The sequence below is a fragment of the Petaurus breviceps genome, unplaced genomic scaffold (assembly GCF_028583685.1).
Source record: "Petaurus breviceps papuanus isolate PSGF00001 unplaced genomic scaffold, PetGlider_PUasm1.0 90035, whole genome shotgun sequence".
Taxonomy (NCBI): domain Eukaryota; kingdom Metazoa; phylum Chordata; class Mammalia; order Diprotodontia; family Petauridae; genus Petaurus; species Petaurus breviceps.
This window is the reverse complement of record NW_027187165.1, coordinates 735,691-761,525: the sequence shown is the minus strand read 5'-3', so window position 1 is coordinate 761,525 and position 25,835 is coordinate 735,691. Positions and strand designations below refer to the sequence as shown.

The window sequence follows — 25,835 nt, the reverse complement described above, 5'->3', positions numbered from 1 at the left end:
GGGAAATAGCTTCAGTGAGCTACTGAAAATTTCAGACAAAGATATTCTTTAGTTGGGACTTTTTCTATAAAAAACCTTTTTGAGGACCTAGTAACCTCAACTAAGCCTGGAGGATGACACCATTAGATGAGGAAACATCGCCAAGTATCCAGATTTTGTTAAGAGTGAGAAGCCACCTTAGGAGGTGGGAAACGCTCCTCAAGGGCTTATCTCTAAAAAGGAATTAGAATCACTTTGGTATAGGAATTCTTATGCTTAGAACATAGACCTGTTTAAGATTTACTTTGAAGATGTGAATTTTACTTGAAGAAGCTGTAGTCCTAAATTCAATGAAAGTGAAACATTTTCACAGATAAAGATATCGAAGTGCCTAAAACATCATATCTTCTCACATAATAAGGAATAATCAGAACCCCTATGATCCACTCAGAATTTCTTTAAAAACTTTTTGAAGCTGCATGCCTAGACAAGAAAGGCATACAAAAACTACGGATGACAAAATATCTGTCTTAAAGAAGATTATAGTCAAGTAGGTAAAAATAAAGCTACCATAGTCCAGTTCCTCTCTGATCTATAGGTGACACTTATGTAAATAAGTATGATAAAAGAAAATGTATAAGTGTCAGGAGATAGGCACAACATGCTATAGGAACTGGTCTAGATTAGATTCTAAGATCCCTTCCAACTCGAAATATATGGCACTATGATTCTATGAATTCAAAGGAAAAAGAAACCGGTTCTTTGCAGGAAGGATTCTTTGAGTAGATGGACTTTGAGCTGTACCTAGAAGAATGAATGGTGTTTAGACAGGCAGAAATAGGCATTTCAGGCTAAAGTAACAGTTTTCCTGGGAAATATTACAGAAAGGTAATGAAAACTGATATCTTAATATATTTGAAGTTGGTTGCTTGAATGGACAATGGAAACTGTTGGTACTTTCTTGACAATGTAGGTACTTTCTAAAGTGGTCTATCTTGTAACCCATCCATGATTTTTTTGTGGGGGCTGTATTCTCTCATAAAAGATCTTAATCAATGCATTGAGAGCCATCCAATATTTTGTGTCAAACAGCATAATACTAAGGCAATTCCTCTGTTATTCACTATTCTTGCTACATGACTAGTCTTTTTGGTCACATATTTCTTGTGTATGGGATACCTTTTGCATTGTATTGTATTTAAATTATCCTTGATAATATGATCCAGTTTACTTACACCCACCATGTATCTCTCCATTGCTCTTTTGGGTCACCTGAAATTTTTGATTAATTGGAGAATGTGGTTTCCCTTCCTTCTCCCCCTTCTTAATCCAGTGCAACCCCCAGGAGTATACTAGTGTTAAAAATATGGATGTTGTGTCATGAATTAGTTGTAATAGAGACAAGCACAATGCAATTTTTGAAATGGAAATCCAGTCTGCTTACAAAAATATATTCAATTCTGTATTCAGCTTGTCTGTCTGTAGAATCTGTCCAAGATGATTGAACTGATAAACACAATGGACTGTCCATTAAATTGCATGCCATAGACTGGGTAATAGACATTTTTAATCTATTTAGTTTTTTTTCCATATGGATTGCTAGGCTAATCCCTTTTGAGGGACTATGGGTCTCATAGTTGAGCTTCTGTAGTATGCTTGGGTTTGATGTGTTCAGCAAAATGTCTCCCATAAATAGTAGCATTTGAATGACTCTCTACAGGAAATTCCTTTTCCATTTGAACTCTCACCAGGGCATCTTCCATGATTATTATGATGATCTTGACAGTCTAGGACATTCATTGATTAAATTAGTTAATTAGGGGTTGATTGAACAAGTCGTCACTGTGATTATATCCATCATTGAATCTTGTATGATCTAAACATATAAAATGAAAACAACTCTTGCATAAGATCCCTAAAGGTTATGTTTTACTCTTTGAAGTAAATTAAAGAAAAATAATAAACAAAGATGGGCTTCATATTCTCTACAAACCTGTTAAGATGTGGTTTACTGTACAAAATCATCTGTGAAAGCTTCCTGATTCTCCTTTATATTCTCATTAATGAAACCCTTGATTCATGTATAAATTATTCTTAGAAAGATTTTTCATGGAGGTGAGAAAATTGAGATATGTCTGTAGCTGCTGATTTCTTCTGTTGCTTCTTGAATTATCAAATCCAGATTTGTGATGGAAAGACAATCTAAAGGATATAACCTGAGTGTTCCAGGAAATGGCATTTAATATTGAAATGTGAAATCTATAATTTTTTCCACAAGGTTGACACTTTCATATGAAGTGATAAGTTTTAAATGTTTCTTTGAATAGAAACATGGGGAAGACATTTTTCTGGACGCAATAATGCTTAGTATTGCTCTTTTTCCTTCCAGTGCCCTTAAAGTTATTTTGATTATGTGTAAAAGAAACCTTCTCTATGTGCTATGGAATCCGTTCATCACCTTTCTTTAACACCTGCCAATCTCATTTTAAACAAATATATTGTGTTTTCAAAGAAGGGAGAAGGGATAAATTGGAGGTAGAATATTTGTCAATAATAATTATAACTAACAGCTAACATTTATTTATCACTTTAGGATTCACAAAACATTTTATAGCTTTCTTAATCCTCATAATGAATTTGTGATAGAAATTGAGGTAGCTTATTATCTTCATTTTACACATGAAGAATCTAAGGTTAAGCGATTTATGTAATTTCACACAGTTAAGAACAGAACTAGGAATCCAAAACAATTCTTCTGACTCTCAAGTCCATTGCTTTCCCCCTTAAAATCGATTTTTCTGTCTACTGTTCTATTTTTCCATATTAACATAAATTTTTCCATATTCATAATTTAAATTGATAACATTTTTGCATAATGAAACAAACTCTTAATGTTAAAACTGATTCGCACTACTAAAAAAATACAAAACCTCTATAGTGGTATGGCCTAGACTCTGGTTTATCAGTGCTCATGCCTGAAAAGCTCAAAGTCTGGTAGGTCTTATTATATAATGAAGTGGTTTTTAATAATGGGAATAGACTGCATGCTTATTGTCCTAGAAGCAAGCCCAGCTCCATTTCCAGAGGTTATAATCATTGGCCTCAAAATAATGAAGTTTTCGGCCACGGCAATTCTTAAATGTCATGTACAAAACAACAGAAGAGTTTCCATCTGCACCAGTGTAAGGTGCACTCTTACTCATAAAACAACAGACAATTGAAATATTGAAGGAAAGAAAGAAAAATAATCTTTCAGAAGCATCCAGGAATACATTTCTTACATAAAACTGTGGTTCTATATTGCTACGAAGAATGAATTGTAGAAAATAAGTTCTGAGAATAAAAAAAAATTCTTTACTGTCATGAATTCAAGGACAACGTCTACTTACTCTTATTTCCACATGATGTCGCTGTTTGCCATGAGATGTCATCCAAGCAAGCACAAAGGAGAGTTCTTTTTCTCCCTAGTTCTTGAAATGCTTTGGGGTTTGTTAGTGAATGATTCCTAATCATGGCGTATGCATCAGCCTCCGATTTAAACAAGCAGTAGAAGAAGACAAGATTTTTTTTATTCCCCGAGGGTGACTCAATGATAGGAATATTTCTCCAAATATTTGCAATGGTTTTCAGCGAGAGAAAAGGCCTGGGAACCCGGCAGCTGCTGCTCTCATTTCTGCTCCAAACAGCCTGGGAGGTGGGGAGCGGTCAGGTCCATTACTCCGTGCTGGAAGAAGCGAAACACGGTACGTTCGTGGGGCGAATCGCGCAGGACCTGGGTCTGGAGGTTGGGGAGCTGGTGTCGCGCCTGTTCCAGGTGGTGTCCAAAGGCCCCAGGGACTACCTGGAGGTCAATGCGCAGAACGGCATTTTGTTTGTGAATTCGCGGATCGACCGGGAGGAGCTGTGCGGCTGCAGCTCTATTTGTAGCATCCACCTGGAGGTGATCGTGGACAAACCACTGCAAGTTTTCCATGTAGAGGTGGAGATCAAGGATATTAATGACAACCCGCCTGTGTTCTCTGTAAAACAAAAGAATCTGAGTATTGCAGAATCGAGGTTAGTTGAGTCTCAGTTTCCGCTAGAGGGCGCTTCAGACGCAGATATCGGAGCGAATGCTCTCTTGACTTACAGGCTCAGTCCAAATGAATATTTCACTTTAGACATAAAAAACGAGGAGGAAATTAAACTTGTATTAAAAAAACAACTAGACAGAGAAGAAACTCCCGAACTTCACTTACTGCTTACAGTCACTGATGGAGGCAAACCAGAGCTGACTGGAACAGTTCGGCTGCTGATCACAGTGCTGGATGTAAACGATAATGCCCCCGAATTCGACGAAACAGTCTATAAAGTAAAACTACTGGAAAATGCACCTAACGGAGCGCCAGTAATTCAACTAAATGCTACCGATTCAGATGAAGGATTAAACAGTCAAATTTCTTACTCATTCACAAGTGATATTTCTCCAGAGGTAGAGGCCAAGTTCCATATAGACCCAGTAAGTGGAGTTATAAAAGTAAAGGGACATATTGATTTCGAGGAAATTAAATTATTTAAAATTCAGGTAGAAGCTACTGACAAGGGGACTCCCCAGCTGGCTGGTCACTGCAGGGTCATGGTGGAAATTTTGGACATCAACGATAATACCCCTGAAGTGATGGTGAAATCTTTGTCATTGCCAGTCCGGGAAGATGCCCCGACGGGCACAGTCATTGCTCTCATCAGCGTGTCCGACAGAGACTCGGGAGCCAATGGGCAAGTGACTTGCTCTCTGTTACCCCAAGGACCGTTCGCGTTGGTGTCCACCTTCAAGAATTACTACTCCCTCGTTTTGGAACGTCCTATAGACCGAGAAAGTGTGCCGGCCTATGAGCTACTGCTAACTGCGAGGGATGGCGGGACGCCAGCGCTGTGGACCACTGCCAGCTTGTCGGTGGGCATTGGCGACGTGAACGACAATGCGCCTACTTTCGAGCAGCAGGTGTACACAGTATTTGTGAAGGAGAACAATTCGCCGGGCTGTCATATCTTTACAGTATCTGCCTCAGACCCAGACGCACAAGAGAACGCACTTGTGTCTTATTCGCTGATCGAACAGCGAGTAGGGGAGCGTCCGCTGTCGAGCTACGTGTCTGTGCACTCGGAGAGTGGGAAAGTATATGCCTTGCAGCCCCTGGATCATGAGGAGCTGGAGCTGCTGCAGTTCCAGGTGAGCGCCCGGGATGCAGGCTTCCCTCCACTGAGCAGCGACGTGAGCCTGCAGGTGTTCGTGCTGGACGAGAATGACAACGCACCAGTTGTGCTGCCAGCTCATGCGGGTTCTGGAGCAGCTGGGGGCCCAGCGAACGAACTGATTTCACAGTCCGTGGCTGTGGGTCATGTGGTGGCGAAGATCCGGGCTGTGGACGCAGATTCAGGCTACAATGCTTGGTTGTCTTATGAGCTGTTGTCCAAGATGGGCGTTGGACGAAGCCCTTTCCGCGTGGGTCTGTACACTGGTGAAATCAGCACCACTCGAGATCTGGAGGAATCGGACTCAAGAAAACAGACATTGCTGGTTTTGGTGAAAGATCACGGTGAACCGATGTTGTCTGCCACAGCTACTGTAATCGTGTCCATAGTGGAAAGTGGAGTATCCCCTAAGACCTTTTCTGGAGCGTCCAGGCCTGATGCTTCTGCAGGCTCGGGGAAGGAGACAGTTCTGGTAGATGTGAATGTGTATCTGATCATTGCTATCTGTTCGGTGTCCAGCCTATTAGTACTAAGCCTGCTGCTGTATGTATTGCTGCGATGCACAACACCTCAAAGGGGTGAGTACGAAAATGGGAAACCTACGCTGATGTGCTCTAGTGGGATGGAGAGCTGGTCACATTCCCAGCAACGGCGCCAGAAAGGTTTTTCCAGAGAAGGGGCGGTCAAGAACGACCTCATGGCTTTTAGCCCCAACTTTCCTCCTTGTCCTGGCTTTGTGCATAAAGTCGAACAGAAGGAAGCAACTGCAAATTCCTCAGATCAGGTGGGTTATTTGAAATATTTTGTCTGTCACAATACTAGCTTGGATCATGTGTAGCTTCTTTTTCATGATATTTATTTCCCCCTGTATTCTCCTCGTCGTGGTCTTCTCCCTCTTCTTCTCCTTCCTCTTCCTCCTATTTTGTTTTGGGTTTTTGTTGAGCTTAAACAGTTGGATTTTAGATTTAGTTGGTATTGTTAATTATATGACACAGTCATCATAATTTAAATTTGTCTTTCCATTTGTTAAGATCCTAGAATGTTATCAAATGTATTTTGAACACAGTTCGTACCTTCCCCCTGGCTTTCTATCCCTCCACTCTCAATTTCAGTAGCTCCTTGGACATATATCTATAATCTGAATGGTAGTGTGAATCCCTTAAACACATACTGCATTTTACAAAATTTTATAATCTCATAATTGGACAGGACCTCACAGACTATATGTAATCCAAAAGGCAGGAAAACAAAGATACTTTCTTCCATATTCAGGAGAAGTTATCCTTGACCGGGAGTTTCAGTACATCTCAAGACAATCCATTTCACATCTGAATAGCTCTAATTATTAGGAAGTTTACCCTTATTCCATGCAACTTCCATTTGTTACTCTCTGGCCTGCTCTCTGAAATTAAGCACAAGTCTCATTTTGTTTCCACACAAATTCTTCAGATATCATTAGGTAGTTATACTGTCCCCTTCAGTATAAACAGCTCCTTGAGGGTAAATATTCCCAATTCTATCAAATGCTCTCCAGTCCTTTAACTGTTAGTCACCATCAAATTTCTCAGTTCAATTTCATAAGCAGGCTCAAAAATCTAGCTACTAAGATTTTATTACAAAATATTCATTCTGAATGTAACAATGAAAGATTCTATCATTCCTTAAAATAAAAACATTGTGCGTGTGTGTGTGTGGGGGGGTAGTGATGCATATTTTGGAATAATAACACTCTTGAGGATAAGTATATAGCAAAGAAAACAAGTCATATCACGACATTGAAAACCTTAAAGTTCTCTACAAATAAGTGTTATTGTTATAGTTAGTATGTTTTGTGACTGTCAAAAGAACTCTTGTCCTCTAGCTATTGTTATTATTCATAATTAGGAACTACAACATCACTGTTTAACTAAAAGTCAGTCAGTAAGCTAGCATTTATTAAATGCCTACTTATTATGCCTGGAATTGTGGTAAGAGGTAAGTGTACCAAAAAAGGCAAGAAAAAAAAATAGTCTCTGCTCTCCAGGCACTTAGTCCCTTTCCAGTACTTCCAGCATGATCGAAGAAACCCTCATTCATTCTTCAGTCAAATTTTCATTGAAACACAAAAATCTTCAAATATCTTTTTTTTTGTGAGCTATTATCCTATTTAGCATTGTGGAGTAATAACTAGGAAGTCAACTATGGAGTCTGGAAGACATGAGTTCTTATATTTTTGATACATATTGGGAGGTATCATCACTGGCAAATTAAACTGCTTCTGGATAACTCTATAAATTTATAAATAATATACTAAATGCCAATGTGAACCATAAGGTCGAGGACATTTCCACACGAGGTAATGTCCAACGTAAGTGAAATCACTTCAATAACTCCACTTGAGCAGAGGTTACATGCACTTAATTCAGAAAAATAATTACTTCATTTTTTCACAGGAGGATTGGATATTTTAAAAACTTAGAATTTTTGTTTTATTTCACCCAAGAAAGCTTAATTTAAAGTGAAACAAAATGAAATATTTCTTTCATGTTTAGGAAAGCTCTGAGACTTCTGATAGATTTGGGTTCTTCTTAACAGATAGTAATATTGACTAACTTTACTAACAGTTAATGTGTCAGGCACATTAAATGAAACCGATTTGGGCTCATTATGCTTTCACTCAAGACAACAAATATAGCTACAGTCTTGCAAAGTTAGACAAATTTGGGCTCATGCTTCCGTTTAAGATGACAAATATGGCTACAATTTTGCAAAATTAGGCAAAGGGTAGAGGTCAAACTGACCCATTCGACTAAGGCTTTGTTTTTAAAGAAATCCAACAAGTATTTATCGGTGCATACTATGTGCTGCTGTGTTGTTGGGAAGGTGGAGGCGTTGAAAATACAAAAAAGACAAAGTCCTAGGTCTCCTAAAGCTTACGATCTAGTAAGTTCTTTTTGAAAAAGAATGTGGGAGAGAATTGCTGCGACACTTTTTTCTCAAACGAAAACAAATTATTATATCATATTATTATACATTAACCGGAAGAAAGTTATTCATTTAAATATACTTGACTTTCATTAAGAAGGAATGTGAAAGGGCTATTATGCTGTGCTTTCCGTCGTACCACAATTCAGAAATATCATATTAATGAATAAAATAAAAATGCTCAAAGAAAGAGCAACTGAGAGGCACAAGACAATGGAGATATAAAAAGTTAGAAAAAATACAATTGATGTGATTCAACAGACTAAATTTCAGACTTACCCAAATTACCACACGGTGACGCTGTAGGCTCAAATAAAACAAATCCGAAAGGCATGAAATCACTCCTCTTCTCCCGGTTTTAAAGACACTGCATTGAGATTTCGCCAGCATCCATGTTTTTAAACCCATACCACAGGAAACTACAGACACAGGATTACCTTCTAAAGAATCTTGTTTGATTATAAACTGCAAATCACGGAGGAGAGAAGTAGATACATTTCGTGTTAACAATGGGATTTTCCGAGCCTGGCGGTCTGAAACTCCGGCAGTTGCTGCTCTCATTTCTGCTCCACACATCCTGGGAGGTGGGGAGAAGCCAGGTCCATTACTCGGTGCCGGAAGAAGCGAAACACGGTACGTTTGTTGGGCGAATCGCGCAGGACCTGGGTCTGGAGGTCGGGGAGCTGGTGTCGAGGCTGTTCCGGGTGGTGTCCAAGGGCCGCAGGGACTACCTGGAGGTCAATGCACAGAACGGAATTTTGTTTGTGAATTCTCGGATCGACCGAGAGGAGCTGTGCGGCCGCAGCCCTGTTTGTAGCATCCACCTGGAGGTGATCGTGGACAAACCGCTGCAGGTTTTCCATGTGGAGGTGGAGATCAAGGATATTAATGATAATGCGCCTATGTTTCCTGCTACAGAACAAAAGCTGTTCATTTTTGAATCTAAACAGCCAGACTCCCGATTTCCGCTAGAGGGCGCGTCAGATGCAGATATCGGAGTGAACTCTCTCTTGACCTATGGACTCAGCCCTAATGAATATTTTGTTTTGGAAACGCAAACGAGCAGAGAGCAAAGTAAAGCTTTGTCACTTTTGTTAAGAAAATCTTTGGATAGAGAAGATACTCCCGAGATTAATCTGTTACTGACCGCCACTGACGGGGGCAAGCCAGAGCTCACGGGCACAGTCCAATTAAAGATCTCGGTGTTAGACGTCAACGATAATGATCCTGAGTTTGATCAGTCTGAGTACAAGGTGAATTTATTGGAAAACGCTGCAAATGGTACATTTATAGTAAAGGTCAATGCCACTGATCGGGATGAAGGAATAAACAAAATTTTACAATATTCATTGCGTTCCATAAAACCAAAGAGAAATGACTTGTTTAGATTAGATGAAAATACAGGAGAAATTAGGATAAATGGAAAATTGGATTTCGAGGAAAATAAGTTCTATGAACTCCAGGTAGAGGCGACTGATAAGGGAAACCCTCCTATGGCGGGTCACTGCAGGGTTTTGGTGGAAGTCCTGGACATCAACGATAATGCTCCAGAGGTGGCCGTGACGTCGCTATCGCTTCCACTTAGGGAGGATGCCCCACCCGGCACAGTCATTGCCCTCATCAGCGTATCTGACCGTGATTCGGGCACCAACGGGCAGGTAACTTGCTCACTGTCGCCCCCAGGGCCCTTCACGCTGGTGTCCACCTTCAGAAATTACTATTCTCTAGTGTTGGACGGCAAGGTGGACCGTGAGAGCGTTCCAGCCTATGAACTGGTGGTGACTGCGAGGGATGGGGGGACTCCAGCTCTGAAGGCCACCGCCAGAATTTCTGTGGGCATTGGCGATGTGAATGACAATGCGCCTGCCTTCGAGCAACCTTTGTACACAGTGTTCGTGAAGGAGAACAACCCACCAGGGCATCACATCTTCACAGTGTCCGCATCGGACCCGGATGCACAGGAGAACGCGCTGGTGTCTTACTCTCTGGTGGAGAGGCGAGTGGGGGAGCGTCCTCTGTCGAGCTACGTGTCAGTGCACTCAGAGAGCGGGAAAGTGTACGCTTTGCAGCCCCTGGACCATGAGGAGCTGGAGTTGCTGCAGTTCCAGGTGAGCGCCCGGGACGCGGGCTTCCCTCCTCTGGGTAGTAATGTGAGTCTTCAGGTATTCGTGTTGGATGAGAATGACAACGCGCCAGTTGTTCTGCCACCTCACTCTGGCGTTAGCCCAATGACCGAGCTGGTGTCACAGTCGGTGGCTGTGGGCCATGTAGTGGCGAAGATCCGGGCTGTGGATGCAGATTCTGGCTATAATGCGTGGCTGTCTTATGAGTTGCTGCCAGAGGTGGGCGTTGGGCGCAGCCCTTTCCGCGTGGGTCTGTACACTGGCGAGATCAGCACGACGCGGACCCTGGAGGAGTCAGATGGGCCGAGGCAGATGCTATTAGTATTAGTAAAAGACCATGGGGAACCAATGCTGTCTGCCACAGCCACGGTGAGTGTGTCACTTTTGGAGAGTGGTCAAGCCCTTCAGACATCTTCTGGATTGGCTAGGCAGTCAGCAGCTTCATCCATTGTTAAGGGAACAGGCCTGGTGAATGTGAACGTGTATTTGATCATAGCCATATGTTCTGTGTCCAGTTTGTTGGTGTTGAGCCTGCTGCTCTATGTGGCACTGCGGTGCTCTACGCCAACGCAGGGCATCTACGGGTCTGGGAAGCCCACTCTGGTGTGTTCGAACGAGGCTGGGAGCTGGTCGTATTCCCAGCAGCGGCGGCAGAAGGTTTACTCTGGAGAAGGAACGGTCAAGAACGATCTCATGGCCTTCAGCCCCAACCTTCCTCCGTGTCCCCTGTCTTCAGATAGAGAACAGCAGGAGGCCAAGAAGGAGCCTTTGGGCAAGGTGAGTCTTATATTCCGTCAAGATTGTAGCAGGTTGACTTTTATAGTTTTTAATTCCTCCTCCTCCTCCTTGTTCTTGTTCTCCTCATCCTGTGAAATTCATGTACATATCTTCACATAAATGTTCCATTAAAATATACTCTACTGTTTTAGCCCCTTTTCCAGAGTAAGCATTCTATGTGTACCTGTGCAACACTTGGAAACTATTTCATATTTCTCTCTTTGTCTACATAACCATATAATCTTTTTTTAATCATAATTCATGATATGTTTTATGCCATTCCTAGCATTCATATCATTGCTCATTGATTGCTGCAGCCTACCTGTACCTACCTCTTGTCTCTCTCCATTGCCCTCTATGTCTCTTGTAATTTTCATTCTTTGGAAATTGTGGTATTCCATGATTTGCAGCCATACAGCATCACTAGAAGAATATTCTTTTTATAAAAACCATGTCATTTTATGTTAGGGAATGCTTGCTATTGTTGAAAATGCCACGTCATTTCCTCAGTGGAATCCAGTCCAATATCTTCGTTGTTTTCAAAGCTGGGTCCAGCTCAGTGTCCATGTGCAGTGCCCGTCTAAACTACTTGTACTGGAATAGCTGAAAGGAATTTTTGTAAAATGCTGTGTTGTTTTGGTTCCTGGAAAACCTAGTGTAATTTTTTTTCTGGAAAAATATGTAATTTTCAAAGACATTGGAATTATTTCGTCATAGCAATTGATATTTAATAACCAAATGCTGGGTTGCTGTAGTCATTTTTTTTGAGGATGATACTCCAATGCCTGGCATTAGCAATTAGTATTAAAGCACAAGAAATTTTGGCAAATAAATGGGATAATATTAAGTTTGTAGTTTCCAGTGAGACAGTCTAGAAATGTTCATTTTGATTAATGGATGCCATTTTTTACTGGAGAAAGTGTTCCTTGTGACCTTAAAAGGATCATGTTAAGGATTTGTATGCGCCTTTATTCTACTTGTATATTAGCCAGTCATACTTGCAAAGTTTGGATAACTTCAAAGTATTCATTTTCGAATCATTTCAAATTTAGAGTCTTATTCAGTGCCACTCTTCATAGTCACATTCATAGCCCATGTTGTATACCATTCAAATTTTCCTGCTTGCTTTTCACTCCTCATAGTTTAGTTATTTAAGCTTTAACCTTACAAACTTGGCGTTTCCTTTTGGTGTTTAAGTTTGTTTTACATTGTAATGATTTTTTGGCTGTAGATGATGTCTATTTCTATTATTGTCTAAAGCACCTATTTCTATTACATTGTCTTAGTCATGAAGATTGTAACATAAATAATTTTTTTATGAAAAAGGAAGTATAGTAAAACTTCATTTATATTGAAACACGTTAAAAAGAAACAGTTTCCTCAGCTTCAACATATTACTCTGAATTTAATCACTTCCGATAGTCAAAAATTTGCCAAAAATTTCACCTAAATTCTAGTTACTTAATCTTAAGGGACTTTCTTTGTTTTGTTTTATCTTTGTTCACAAAATTGATATCATAACCAGATACTGCATGGAGTCATATAGATTGAAATAGAAAATAAATGCATCTTTAAAAATAAATTTTCAGTTTAATAAAGGTTTCATTCATAATTTCTTTTAAGATCTCTTCTCAAAGTACAGAACCCATGAATTACTTACATATAGGTGTACAATAACAAAAAGTAAGTGGAGAATTCTGTTTCTCATTACATGGGTTTCCTTTCCTCCTATCAGTTGCAGATCCTACTTTATTCTTTCTTTTCCTTTGAGAGTGGTCTTGAAGAAGGCAAAGCAAGGAAGGTCTTTGGAATGATTTTTGCTTTGTCATCCTAATCCTAGGTCTCCTCTGAAGAAATCATAGAGGTAAGCACATAACTAGACTGCAGGGAATGACTACTTAGTATCTTAAGTGACTTGCTTTATTAATGGTTATTAAGTACCTGACTGTTAAATCGACCTATAAGGTGGCCATTTGAAAATCAACAGAAACTCCAAAGAGAGGATTTACTGTGGGTATTGCATTTCAAAACCTCAAACAAAGAGATGTTTTAAGACTTCAACCTAAGACAACATGTTTGAAGACACAGCATTCCCACTGAATCTCAGCGTCCAGCAAATAAATCTGTTGGAGAAATCAACTGAGAAGAAGGGAAACACTTTCATATTATGTTGACACATCTAAGTAATTGTATCTAGAAAAAAAAGATCTCTAGGTTTTAGTAAAAAAACGTTTTTGAAATTAAACAAACTGCTAGGTTCTCATTTAATAAAATGTTTTTAAACTGAAGATAATATTGAATCACTTTTAAGCAGAAGTCATTGTCAGTGGTCTTCAATAACAAACTAGCCATTGGATTTTCTTCCTTATTTATGTACAACCAATCACATTAGATCATACAGTAATAGATTTGGAGCCGGAAAGGACCTTCGAAGTCATCTAATCAAAAACTCATTTTACTCAAGGTCAAACAGGCAGTACCAGCAGTGCAACGATTCCAGAGCAACCCTCTCCACATGTGCCACTCTGTCTTAAGGTATTTTGAATTTGTTAGTCATCTGCCAGTACTTTGAAATATATCTACAAATTTCAAGTGAAAGGAATTAACAGGATATTAAGGAAGAGAAAATAAACTTCATATATTACTTGAATTAAGAAAATTCTATAACTGAATGGAATCTATATTTAAACGGTTTAGAAGGAAAGGGAAAACTGATGAGACATAGATATTAAAGTGAAAGTAAGAAAGTAATTTTCTTTTAAAAAACTTACACAAATGGGCACATGGTGTCGCTGTCCACCCAAAAGGTGAGGGAAGTGAAAAATCCTACTCCATTCTTGAATACTGAAAAGCAGTCATAGGAAGATAGGAGCCATTTTGATGAAGGATGCTTGATAGTTTAATGACAACATCTTTAAGGAAATAGACAAATTGTGGATAAGCAGACTCCAAGAAATTATCCTGCTTATTTCACTAAAAATTCATCAAGCGCGGGCTATGGGGGTTTCCAAGAAAGGCGTCCTGGGAGCCCGGCAGCTGCTGTTCTCGATTCTGTTCGGCACAGCCTGGGATATAGGAAGCTGCCAGGTCCATTACTCGGTGCCGGAGGAAGCGAAACACGGTACGTTCGTGGGGCGAATCGCGCAGGACCTGGGTCTGGAGGTCGGGGAGCTGGTGTCAAGGCTGTTCCGGGTGGTATCCAAGGGTCGCAGGGACTACCTGGAGGTCAATGTGCAGAACGGTATTTTGTTTGTGAATTCTCGGATCGACCGGGAGGAGCTGTGCGGCCGCAGCCCTGTTTGTAGCATCCACCTGGAGGTGATCGTGGACAAGCCACTGCAGGTTTTCCATGTAGAGGTGGAGATCAAAGACATTAATGACAACCCACCTGTGTTCCCGGAAAAACAGCAAAATGTATTTATTTCAGAATCCAGACTCCTAGACTCGCGTTTTCCACTAGAGGGCGCGTCCGATGCGGATATTGGCCCAAATTCTCTCCTGAAGTACCAACTTAGTCACAATGATTATCTAACTCTGGAAATGATAACTAAAAATGACAAAAGAATATTGCCTGAACTAGTATTACATAAATTGTTGGACAGGGAGGAAACTCCAGAAATCAGTTTGTTACTGACGGCCACTGATGGGGGAAAGCCTGAACTCACTGGAACTGTTGAACTACTTATCACAGTCTTGGATGTAAATGATAATCCTCCTAAATTTGATAAATCCGAATATAAAATTAAACTCTTGGAAAACTCACCAAATGGGACGCTAATGATTAAACTTAACGCTTCAGATTCCGACAAAGGAATCAATGGAGAGGTTTCTTATGGAATTAAAAGGATTTCACCGGAAAGTGAAAAATGCATTTTTATTATGAATTCAGTTACTGGAGACATTCGAATTCGTGGGGAACTCGATTTCGAAGACAATAGCTTATATGAAATACAGGTAACCGCCACTGACAGAGGAGCTCCTCCCATGGTTGGTCATTGCACAATCTTGTTGGAAGTCGTGGACGTTAATGATAATGATCCTGAGGTGTCTGTGACCTCCCTGTCACTGCCAGTCCTAGAGGATGCCCCACCAGGCACAGTCATTGCCCTCATTAGTGTGTCCGACAGAGACTCTGGCGCCAATGGGCAGGTGACTTGCTCGCTGTCCCCCCCGGGGCCCTTCACTCTGGTGTCCACTTTTAGGAATTACTACTCGCTGGTGCTGGACAGTTCTGTTGACCGGGAGAGCGTGCCGGCCTATGAACTGGTGGTGACAGCGAGGGATGGTGGGACGCCAGTGCTTTCGGCCACGGCCAGAGTGTCTGTGGGCATCGGAGATGTAAACGACAATGCACCTTCCTTCGAGCAGCCTGTGTACACAGTGTTTGTGAAAGAGAACAACCCACCCGGACATCACATCTTCACAGTGTCCGCGTCAGATCCAGATGCGCAGGAGAACGCGCTGGTGTCTTACTCGCTGGTTGAGCGGCGTATTGGGGAGCGCCCGCTGTCGAGTTATGTGTCTGTGCACTCGGAGAGCGGGAAAGTGTACGCCTTGCAGCCCCTGGACCACGAGGAGCTGGAGCTGCTGCAGTTCCAGGTGAGCGCATGGGATTCTGGATTCCCTCCTTTAGGGAGCAACGTGAGCCTGCAGGTGTTCGTGTTGGACGAAAACGACAACGCGCCGGCTGTGCTGTCACCTCACTCTGGTGATAGCCCAGTGACTGAGTTGGTGTCACAGTCGGTGGCTGTGGGCCATGTAGTGGCGAAGATCCGTGCTGTGGATGCGGATTCTGGCTATAATGCGTGGCTGTCTTATGAGTTGCTGCCTGAGGTGGGCGTTGGGCGCAGCCCTTTTCGAGTGGGTCTGTACACTGGCGAGATCAGCACGACCCGATCTCTGGAAGAGTCAGATGGCCCTCGGAAGATGCTGTTTGTCTTAGTAAAAGACCATGGAGAACCTGCCTTGTCTGCGACTGCCACAGTCAGTATGTCCTTTGTGGAAAGTGGATTGTCGGTGAAGGCCTTGTCTTTCAATGCTGCTGCAGCAGCTGCTGGGCCCGCACCTGAGGCGGGGCTTAGAAAGGAGGCAGCACTGGTGGATGTGAATGTGTATTTGATCATAGCTATCTGCTCGGTGTCTAGTTTGTTGGTGCTGAGTCTGCTGTTGTATGTGGCTCTTCGGTGTTCCGCGCCGCCCCAGGGAGTGTATGAACCTGGGAAGACCACACTGGTGTGCTCTAATGGGGTGGAGAATTGGTCTTATTCCCAGCAGCGACGGCAGAAATTTTGCTCTGGAGAGACCTCAGTCAAAACTGATCTCATGGCCTTCAGCCCTAATCTTCCCCAGTCAAATGAGGAGAGTCAGAATCCCTGTCTAATTGTGAGTTATTTTTCAATTGTACATTTTTTAATCAAAATTTAAAATTTAGACTTAGTTTTTTTATGCTGATGATTATCTTCGAACACATTCCATTCTTAAATGGAGGTAACTGGTCCATAATGTTTGAAGGTCTTTATATTTGATGAATCTCCAGGTCCAAAGCTATCATTAGGAAATCTTAAATGATGACTTTTAAATTTCTAGCTTTATGTTTAATCTTTGCTTTTTATTTTGTATTAATTTGTACTTTATCTCTGTGTTCTCAAATGTTGCGTTTCTCAATTGGTTAGTCATAGGTTCCAATGATTTGTGAAGAAACACGTATTTCTTTTTTTTAAACTATAAAGGGTTCTTTTTGGGTTGATGACTCCTGTTGTACCCCCAGTGGTATTCCACAGGCTTTAAGATCCCAGCATATACTCACCAACGCAGGCAATTGTATGCCCCTTGGTGTTGCATAAGGCAATTAATACTAATATATTTCCATTTATGACTCAAGAGAAACAGAGGAAGGCCCTCAGCAGGTTGGGTGGACCTTCTATGTCCAGTTTATGGAAGGGTATGGAAAGGAATCACACAGAATAGGCAAACATGCATAGAGTAACAAATGATATTTGGGGAGGGAATGACATCATGAGATCACAGATCATTGGAGTATTATAAGAATTCAACTAGCAAACTAGATGAATATGTAAGATAAAATTGGAATCATTATTGCACCTCTAGGTTATGATAAAGTAGATGGTGCTTAATCCCTAATCATATTTTAGGAGGAAATTAGGCTCTTAGTTTGGAACATCAAACTCTTTCACGTTATCCAGTACAATCTATTATATATACTGGCTCTTAAGTGGTACCCCCAGAATTTTAGAAAATGTACCTTCCAGGGGCGCATAGGGGGCACAGTGAATAGAGCACAAGCCCTGAACTCAGGAGGACCTGAGTTCAAATCCGGCCTCAGATACCTAACACAAAAAACTAGCTGTGTGACCTTGGGCAAGTCACTTAACCCCAATTGCCCTCCAAAAAGCAAAAAAAAAATGTACCTTCCTAAGCTTCTAATTCACAAGATTTCTCATTTTATATAAAGTGAATAAAATAAGGAAAGTTTAGAAAATCAAAGAGAAAATCTAATAAATTGGCCCCTTGCATACATTTGGAAGGAAGTAATTCCTATAATATTATGTAAGATATGAAGACAAAGTGCTTTAAAATTCAGGAAGATGTAAGAAAGCAGGAGAATCTTGAAATGCCTCAATTGGGGACTAAATTGATTTAGTAATAAGAAGGTGAATGTTTGAGGGAGGTGTCATTTGCTTAGTGTGTTAGGAATATTCACTAAGGTAAAGAAACTACAGCCCTGTATGTGACTTGTTTTTAAGTCCTCAAATGGTGTCTGAAGTACATAAGTAACTCATCCAGAGTCAAATAACCAGCAAATGTAAGAGACTGACTCTAATCCCACCAATCCAATGAAGAGATTGACTCCAATCCCAGCATTCCATTCATTCCACTACTGTGTCTTCATACAGGACACATTCAGTTAAAATTCCTTAGGGAATATTTAGATGATAACTTTAGAGATGAACCTAGCTGTAACTTCTTGTAGAGCTAAGCTGTTCAGTACTGTGGTTGCTGGTCCTGGAAATCATTGCAATTAAACTAAAATTGAACCAGACCCCTACTAGGCCACTTTTCTCCCATGCCTCTTATTAACTTGGGCCAGTGATCTTTTCTGGGAGGTGTTGATGGACAAGAACAGAAGAAAGAGCAGGATGTAAGGGGGAAACATCATTTTCTCCTTTCCATATTTCCCCATCCTCTTCCACTAAGTATGTTTGTTTTCTTCATTCTCTAGGTTCTAAAATTTGTAAGTCAGATTCGGTTTGGTATTCATGAGATCTTGTATGACAGCTGAAGCAAATGCCCTGTGAGCAGTTAAGCCTCGGATGAATAATATCTCAGAATATCTCAAATCAGTGGGATCCCTTATTATAGCTACATTAATAACTGTATTTTATTATTTGCAAACCTAGGGTCCCCAAAGCATTAATACTCCTTCAAGAAGGGTTGGAATTGTTCCTGGCAGAAGATATATTCCACCCAAGGGCAAAAACGCCATCCCCTCTACATTACTCTGGACTTTTTCCTTTTGCAAGCAGTAGTTGCTGGTTGTTTCCTCTTTTGGGAACAAAGCAGACATGGTTCTCTTTGAAATGCTTTTTTGGAATTTTCAGATCTCTCCTAGTATTTTGCATAACTTTTGTTTGCCACACTATATTTTATGCCATAGCTCTTTGTATAATAGTCTTAACTATCAGTTCAATTAAATTTAGAGTCTACCATGTGCCTTATTTAGTCAATAGCAATAATTTGATATTTTTGATGGATCTGTGTTCTATTTTTTTTAAGCAATTGGGGTTAAGTAACTTGCTCAAGATTACATGGCCAGTTATTTCTGGGTGTGGTGCTAAGTATCAGAGCCTGGATTCTGGATCTGTGTTCTAATGGATATGGGTCCTATATTGCCAATTTCAAAATAGATCTTCTCTAATGTTATAGACAGTACTAGAATCATCCTTAGCAGCATCTAGTTTAATCCACTTATTTTTACAGATAAAGAAGTTGTAATTCAGAGAGTTGACAGATTTTCCCAAGATCCCTCAGAGAGTAAATAGTACAGCCATATTTACAATATATGTCCTCTGACTCCAAATACAATACTCTTTTTTTGAGACAATACTCTTTCTACAGATCTACTGTCCTTGTATCTTTATAACTTACCAATAAAGTTTTACTCAACGTGCTGGGGAATCTTCTTCTATTGGTTCAGTATTCATGCTGTCAGATGAAAAAGCAAGTTTTTTATCTTTAAGGAACTTAAAGCCTACTGGTACAAAATAAGTTTGGAATAAATAAGTATGGTGCAAGAGTAAAAATGTTGGTAGTTGGAAAGAGACCTAATCTTGTTTTTGTTATCTCCTTCAACATCTAGCATTATTTTCTGAATATAGTATGTGATGAATGCTACCCATCAGCAGTATGTTTAGGAGAAAGAAAGAATGGCAGTTCCTATAAGAGTGAAGATGAGTTCATCAAATTTTTAAAATTTCCTTTCTAGGGATGTTCTGGAGGTACAAAAGTCAAATGATAAGAGGATCCACTATTGCTTTACCAATGACCATGACTCACCTTTCCTTGGGACAGTTGTACATTTCCAACACTTACATATAAGACTGAATCTGTTTGCTTAAGCAGACAAATGCCAACTATATGTGGATGTATTGCTGTGGTTCCTCACCGCCTACAAAAATATGTAAATGGCACATGAGACGTCCTTGTTATATGTCACTTTTCATGAAGGATAGACACAATTAGGCTTAAATATCCAGATTATATATTGTTTTCTGAAAGAGACTATATTCAATGTTAAGAACAAATTATTTGGGGTGTATTTTTCCCTTGAAATCATGATGATAACTAAGTGAACTGGAATCAGTTTGGAAACATTTAATCATTGAGATTTGATTTGTATAAAAAAGGAGATAATTGAATTAGATAACTGTTTTTAAAAAAATTCATTATTCTTGGTTATATTTTATTTTTGATTTGTTCTCCTATTACATAGAATAAACTTTGTAAGGTAGAAGATCCAAAACATAATATAGTTTTCCTTAGTGACATTTATTGGATTCTACTATTTGGAATGTCTATAGAAGGTTTCCTGGAAGTAGAAGAGCAGGTGAGAATAATAGTGATGATAATGATAATGATAGCTAGACTTTATATAGTGCTTGAAGGTTTGCAAAGAACTTTTAAAAAGTATCTCATTTTGGGGTGGCTAAGTGGCACAGTAAATAGAGCACCAGCCCTAGAGTCAGGAGGACTTGAATTCAAAGGTGGCCTCAGACACTTAACACAAAAACTAGCCATGTGACCTTGGGCAAGTCACTTAACCCCAATAGCCCTCCAAAAAAGCAAAAAAAAAAGAAATGTGTTTTTTTGGGGGGGTGGCTAGGTGGTACAGTGAATAGAGCACCAGCCCTGGAGTCAGGAGGACCTGAGTTCAAATCCAGCTTCAGACACTTGACACAATTGCTAGGTGTGTGACTTTGGGCAAGTCACTTAACACCAATTGCCCTCCAAAAAGCCAAAAAAAGTATCTCATTTTATCCTCACACTAACTGAAAGGTGAGTGCTATTATTACCCATATTTTACAGATGAAGAAACTCAGGCAAACAGATTAAGTGACTTTGCCCGGGTTTCACAACTAGTGTTTGAGGTGGAATTTGAATTCAGACCTTCCTGACTATAGGCCCAGAACCCTAACAGTTTTGATAAAAGCAGCTCAAGAAACAAATCATTCTGAAGGATTTTAGTAATATCCATTTATATGCATTTTAAGTCCTACAAAATGATTTACTCACATTATCTCATTCAATCCCCACAACAACTTTGAGAGGTAAGTGCTAAAAGTATTATTATTCCAATTTTATGGAGGAGAAATTTGAAGTTCAAAGACTTTGTAATTTGTCTATGATCACTCAATGTCCATCACACCTCACTGCAGATACCCAAGTGGTTACTCTTTATAATTTTAGAATATTTTTAAAAATAAATTTTGTGCGTAGATAACAAAGTCAGTGGGAAAGATTATAATCCCAGGAAAAATTTGATCACAATTTTAAATAAAGAAAATTCAAAGGATCACTTACCAAGAAATTCTTATTTCTCATTGTCCTCAATCTGACTGGAAGAAATGCTATTTTATTGACAAGACCTAAGGAAATGTGAAAGAGACACTCTTCCAAGCTGTAACTGGAACACAGTTAGGCAGGATGAAGTCAGTTCTCCTGAAAGGATTGTTCGAAGTAACTAGCTTCACTAGGCTTCCCAGTAAGACGTTCAGAACACTAAATGCATGAACAGTTCTAAAAGTGTATAGAGAGAGCCAAGCTCTTCATGTTTCTGGTACAAAAATGTTCGATGGAGCAGCAACTAAAAGGAAGAAATAGGGGATTCATCATCTCCAGAAATGAAATTACTTCTTTAAAAGGAGTAGAGGTCAGAAGTCAAAGGTGAAAATATCAGACACGTAAAGGAAATTCCACACCAGCTGAGAATTCGGAGAATCCATGACTATTTTAGTTACACATTCAGGCACATGGTGTCGCTCTTCACTGAAAAGGTTTGGTGAAGAAAGAAAGGAGCAGTTTCTCCTTGAATCCGGCTGATCACGGAGCAACTCTTGTAAATCTTTCCTGGAATCAGATAGAGGCCATACTATTGGCTCGATCCAAACAGTTTACAACAAAGAATTTATCCTTTTGCTTCCCTGAAGAACCAATTCAGATACTGCTAATCTTTCATATGTGTAATGGGGGGCGCGCAGAGAGTCCAGTCTCTACTGTTTTCTCTTCTGCTCCACACAGCCTGGGAGGTGGGGAGCGGCCAGGTCCATTACTCGGTGCCGGAGGAAGCGAAACACGGTACGTTCGTGGGGCGAATCGCGCAGGATCTGGGTCTGGAGGTCGGGGAGCTAGTGTCGAGGATGTTCCGGGTGGTGTCCAAGGGTCGCAGGGACTACCTGGAGGTCAATGGGCAGAACGGCATCTTGTTTGTGAATTCTCGGATCGACCGGGAGGAGCTGTGCGGCCGCAGTCCTGTTTGTAGCATCCACCTGGAGGTGATCGTGGACAAACCGCTGCAGGTTTTCCATGTGGAGGTGGAGATCAAGGATATTAATGATAATCCTCCGATGTTCCCAGAAAACAAGAAAGAAATAAATATTGCTGAATCGAGACCACCAGACGCTCGTTTCCCGCTAGATGGCGCATCTGATGCAGATGTAGGAGAGAACGCGGCCTTGACCTACAAGCTTAGTCCCAGTGAATATTTTTCTCTGCACGTACAACGCGACAGTGAACAAACGACTTCATTATCACTTATTCTAAGGAAGTCTTTGGACAGGGAGGAAACGCAACAACATAATTTATTACTGACTGCCATTGACGGGGGCAAGCCAGAGCTCACTGGCAGTGTTGAATTGCTTATCAAAGTGCTGGATGTGAATGACAATGCCCCGCAATTCGACCAGTCCGTTTATAAAGTGAGAATGTTAGAGAACGCTTCAAATGGTACCTTGGTGATCCAACTCAATGCCTCTGACGCTGATGATGGAACTAATGGACATATTTCATACTCATTCCGTAGCCCAGTACCTCTTGAAGTGCGACGCACTTTCCACATAAGTCCAGATACAGGAGAAATTAGAGTAAAAGGAGAATTGGATTTTGAAAAGAAAAATATGTATGAAATTCGGGTCGAGGCCATTGACAAAGGGAACCCTCCAATGGCTGGTCATTGCACGGTTCTGGTGGAAATTCTGGACACCAACGATAACTCTCCTGAGGTATCTGTGACGTCACTTTCACTTCCAGTCCAAGAGGACTCCCCACCGGGCACAGTCATAGCCCTCATTAGCGTATCTGACCGTGATTCAGGCGCCAATGGGCAGGTGACTTGCTCCCTGTCACCCCCCGGCCCTTTCACGCTGGTGTCCACCTTCAGGAATTACTATTCGTTGGTACTGGAGGGCCCCGTGGACCGCGAGCGCGTGCCGGCCTACCAGCTGGTGGTGACTGCGAGGGACAGCGGGACGCCAGCACTGTGGGCCACGGCCAGCGTGTCTGTGGATATTGGCGACGTAAACGACAACGCACCTACTTTTGAGCAGCCTATGTATACCGTGTTCGTGAAGGAAAACAATCCCCCAGGCTGTCACATCTTCACCGTGTCCGCTTCGGATCCGGATGCACTAGAGAACGCACTGGTGTCTTACTCGCTAGTAGAGCGGCGGGTGGGGGAACGTCCTCTGTCGAGCTACGTGTCAGTGCACTCAGAGAGCGGGAAAGTGTACGCCTTGCAGCCCCTGGACCACGAGGAGCTGGAGCTGCTGCAGTTCCAGGTGAGCGCCCGGGACGCAGGCTTCCCTCCTCTGGGTAGTAATGTGAGTCTCCAGGTATTCGTGCTAGACGAGAACGACAATGCACCAGAAGTGTTACCTCCTCTTGACGGTTCTGGAGCAAGCCGCGGCCTAGAGACTAAGCTAGTGTCACAGTCAGTGGCTCCGGGTCACGTGGTGACGAAGATCCGTGCTGTGGATGCGGATTCGGGCTACAATGCGTGGCTCTCTTATGAGTTGCTGCCGGAGGTGGATGTGGGGCGAAGCCCTTTCCGCGTGGGTCTGTACACTGGCGAGATCCGCACGATGCGACTTCTGGAGGAGTCGGATGGGCCTCTGAAGGTGCTGCTAGTATTAGTAAAGGACCACGGGGAACCTGCGCTGTCTACCACAGCCACAGTGAGCGTGTCACTACTGGAGAGTGGGCAGGCCCTTAAAGCTTTGTCTGAGGTTGCTGGAGCTGTGGCCGAGACAGGAATTAGGAAGGAGGCAGCGCTGGTGGATGTAAACGTGTATCTGATTATAGCGATTTGCTCAGTGTCCAGTCTCTTGGTTCTGAGTCTCTTGCTCTATGTGGCGCTGAGGTGCTCTGCACCCCCGCAGGGCGAGTATGGGCCTGGCAAACCTACGCTGGTGTGTTCGAACGAGGCTGGGAGCTGGTCGTATTCCCAGCCACGAGGGCAGAAGGTTTACTCTGGAGAAGGAACGGTCAAGAACGACCTCATGGCCTTCAGCCCCAATCTTCCCCCATGTCCCAGTCAGTCACATAGTGGGGAGCAGCAGGAATATGGAGCAGAGCAGCTGGGGAAGGTGAGTGTTAACAGAGAATTCTTCACAGGAAGACCTCTGCTTTGATTCAGTTTTCTTTAAATTTAATCTATATTTTCATTACATTAATTTTGAAGATCTGCCTTCATTTGAGGATTCAAAAAGCTATAGTTTTAGATACTGTTACTATTCTGGTCAAGATCTGAAAGTGATTATTGCACTCACATCATACTCTCTATCTCTTTTGTGCAACCTGTGAGCTATTGGTCAATTGGGGGGAACTAGTAGAAATAGTTCTTCTTTATACATAGTCTAGATGATTGAGAAGACAAAGAAGCTCATAAATATCCCATATTTCCATGATTTGAAAAGCAAAGCCTCAAAGCAATGATATCTAATATAGCTTATTACCAAATGAACTCTTGTAGCACCTTAGAAATTCATGAAACTCCATTAAGGTAGGTAGGGCAGGCAGGCCACCTTCTTTGTTGGAAGGAACATTCACACTGAAAATATCGAGGTCTTGTGAAACATAAAATCAAGCTTTATAAAGAAAAAGCGAATTAATGCTAGATGAAGGTTATGTTGCATATTCTTACTGTGATTTCATTTTAATAGATGTTATTTAGACTCACCCAAAAGTCTTAGTGCAGTTTTAAGCTATTAAAACTTTGAGACATCCTATTGTGCTAAGATGACATCTCCCTCAAATACCCAAAGAGTTGTTGAATTGGATGGCTTAGGCAAACTATTATTTTTTTGTACACACTTAAACTAGTTTAGTTAAAATGTGTTGTATTGCTATTATTGATAATAATAATTTAGAGTTTATTTGAGGCTTTGGTGTCAGTAGGCTGAGATCGTGAACTGTATTTCAATCAACTTTTCTTCCCTTTTCCTGAGATATATACATTTCATTCTCCTTACTAGTATAGAGCTTACTGCACTCAAAGAAAAGTATATCCCTATATATTCAACAAAGATGTGTCTTCTAATATACAAATCACTGTTAAAAGGGTTTAGTTTGGGGTGGGCAATTTTACCGAGCTAAATGTGTTATACAGATTTTCTAGTATTACAAATATGGTTGTAAAAAACAGATATTGATATTTGTTGTACCCTAATCTTGAGAAACCACTTCTGTGGCCAAGGATCTGCTTCTTCTTTCTTAGTGTTAGCTCTGCTCTGGACCAAAGCTTGAGGATGAACTAAATTCAGTCATTGGGAGTCTAGCTTCTAAGAGGGGGTATAGGCTTCCTTTTCTGACATGCTTGACTACTTAAACTTCCATTTTGTTGCTCCACGGATGATTTACTTGTAGTTCAAGTTTAGTTTCATGTGCAAAATTTCTCCAAAAGAAGAGAGTAGAATGATACTCAACATACAGTAGGAATCAAGTATGAGACAGCTATTTATTTCCTCTACACAAAAGAAGTGGTAAAACACAAAAGATAAAACCACAAATGTATTAGGGTTCTCTCTCTCTCTCTCTCTCTCTCTCTCTCTCTCTCTCTCTCTCTCTCTCTCTCTCTCTCCCCCCGGGCTGCCTCCTTTGCTTTGCAATATAAGTTAGTTTAATTATTCTTTGAAAAGTGGCAAAGATGTCCTTGGGATTTGATTTGCCTAGGAGCCAAAGCTCAAACCT

The 25,835-nt window shown here is 41.2% G+C and overlaps 4 protein-coding genes across 4 annotated transcripts in view; all 4 read left to right on the top strand.

The window, feature by feature from the left end:
- Positions 1–3,577: 3,577 nt before the first annotated feature.
- Positions 3,578–6,049, top strand: LOC138176635 (protocadherin alpha-3-like). The gene has a single exon (XM_069107420.1). It carries the CDS (start codon positions 3,599–3,601, stop codon positions 6,047–6,049), a length of 2,451 nt encoding a protein of 816 aa, XP_068963521.1. The 5' UTR covers positions 3,578–3,598.
- Positions 6,050–8,558: 2,509 nt separating this feature from the next.
- LOC138176634 (protocadherin alpha-11-like) lies at positions 8,559–11,678 on the top strand. Its single transcript, XM_069107419.1, has 2 exons — positions 8,559–11,075; positions 11,544–11,678. The coding sequence occupies exons 1-2, from the start codon at positions 8,685–8,687 to the stop codon at positions 11,676–11,678; spliced, it is 2,526 nt and encodes an 841-aa protein (XP_068963520.1). The 5' UTR covers positions 8,559–8,684.
- A 2,394-nt stretch (positions 11,679–14,072) lies between these two features.
- Positions 14,073–18,375, top strand: LOC138176633 (protocadherin alpha-12-like). Its single transcript, XM_069107417.1, has 3 exons — positions 14,073–16,422; positions 18,188–18,234; positions 18,316–18,375. The coding sequence occupies exons 1-3, from the start codon at positions 14,073–14,075 to the stop codon at positions 18,373–18,375; spliced, it is 2,457 nt and encodes an 818-aa protein (XP_068963518.1).
- A 3,295-nt stretch (positions 18,376–21,670) lies between these two features.
- Positions 21,671–25,835, top strand: part of LOC138176631 (protocadherin alpha-C2) — a 140,963-nt gene continuing 136,798 nt past the window's right edge. Inside the window, exon 1 of the mRNA XM_069107415.1 lies at positions 21,671–24,232. Within this exon, the coding sequence (XP_068963516.1) occupies positions 21,836–24,232 (2,397 nt within the window). The 5' untranslated portion in view covers positions 21,671–21,835. The remainder of the gene's footprint in view (positions 24,233–25,835) is intronic.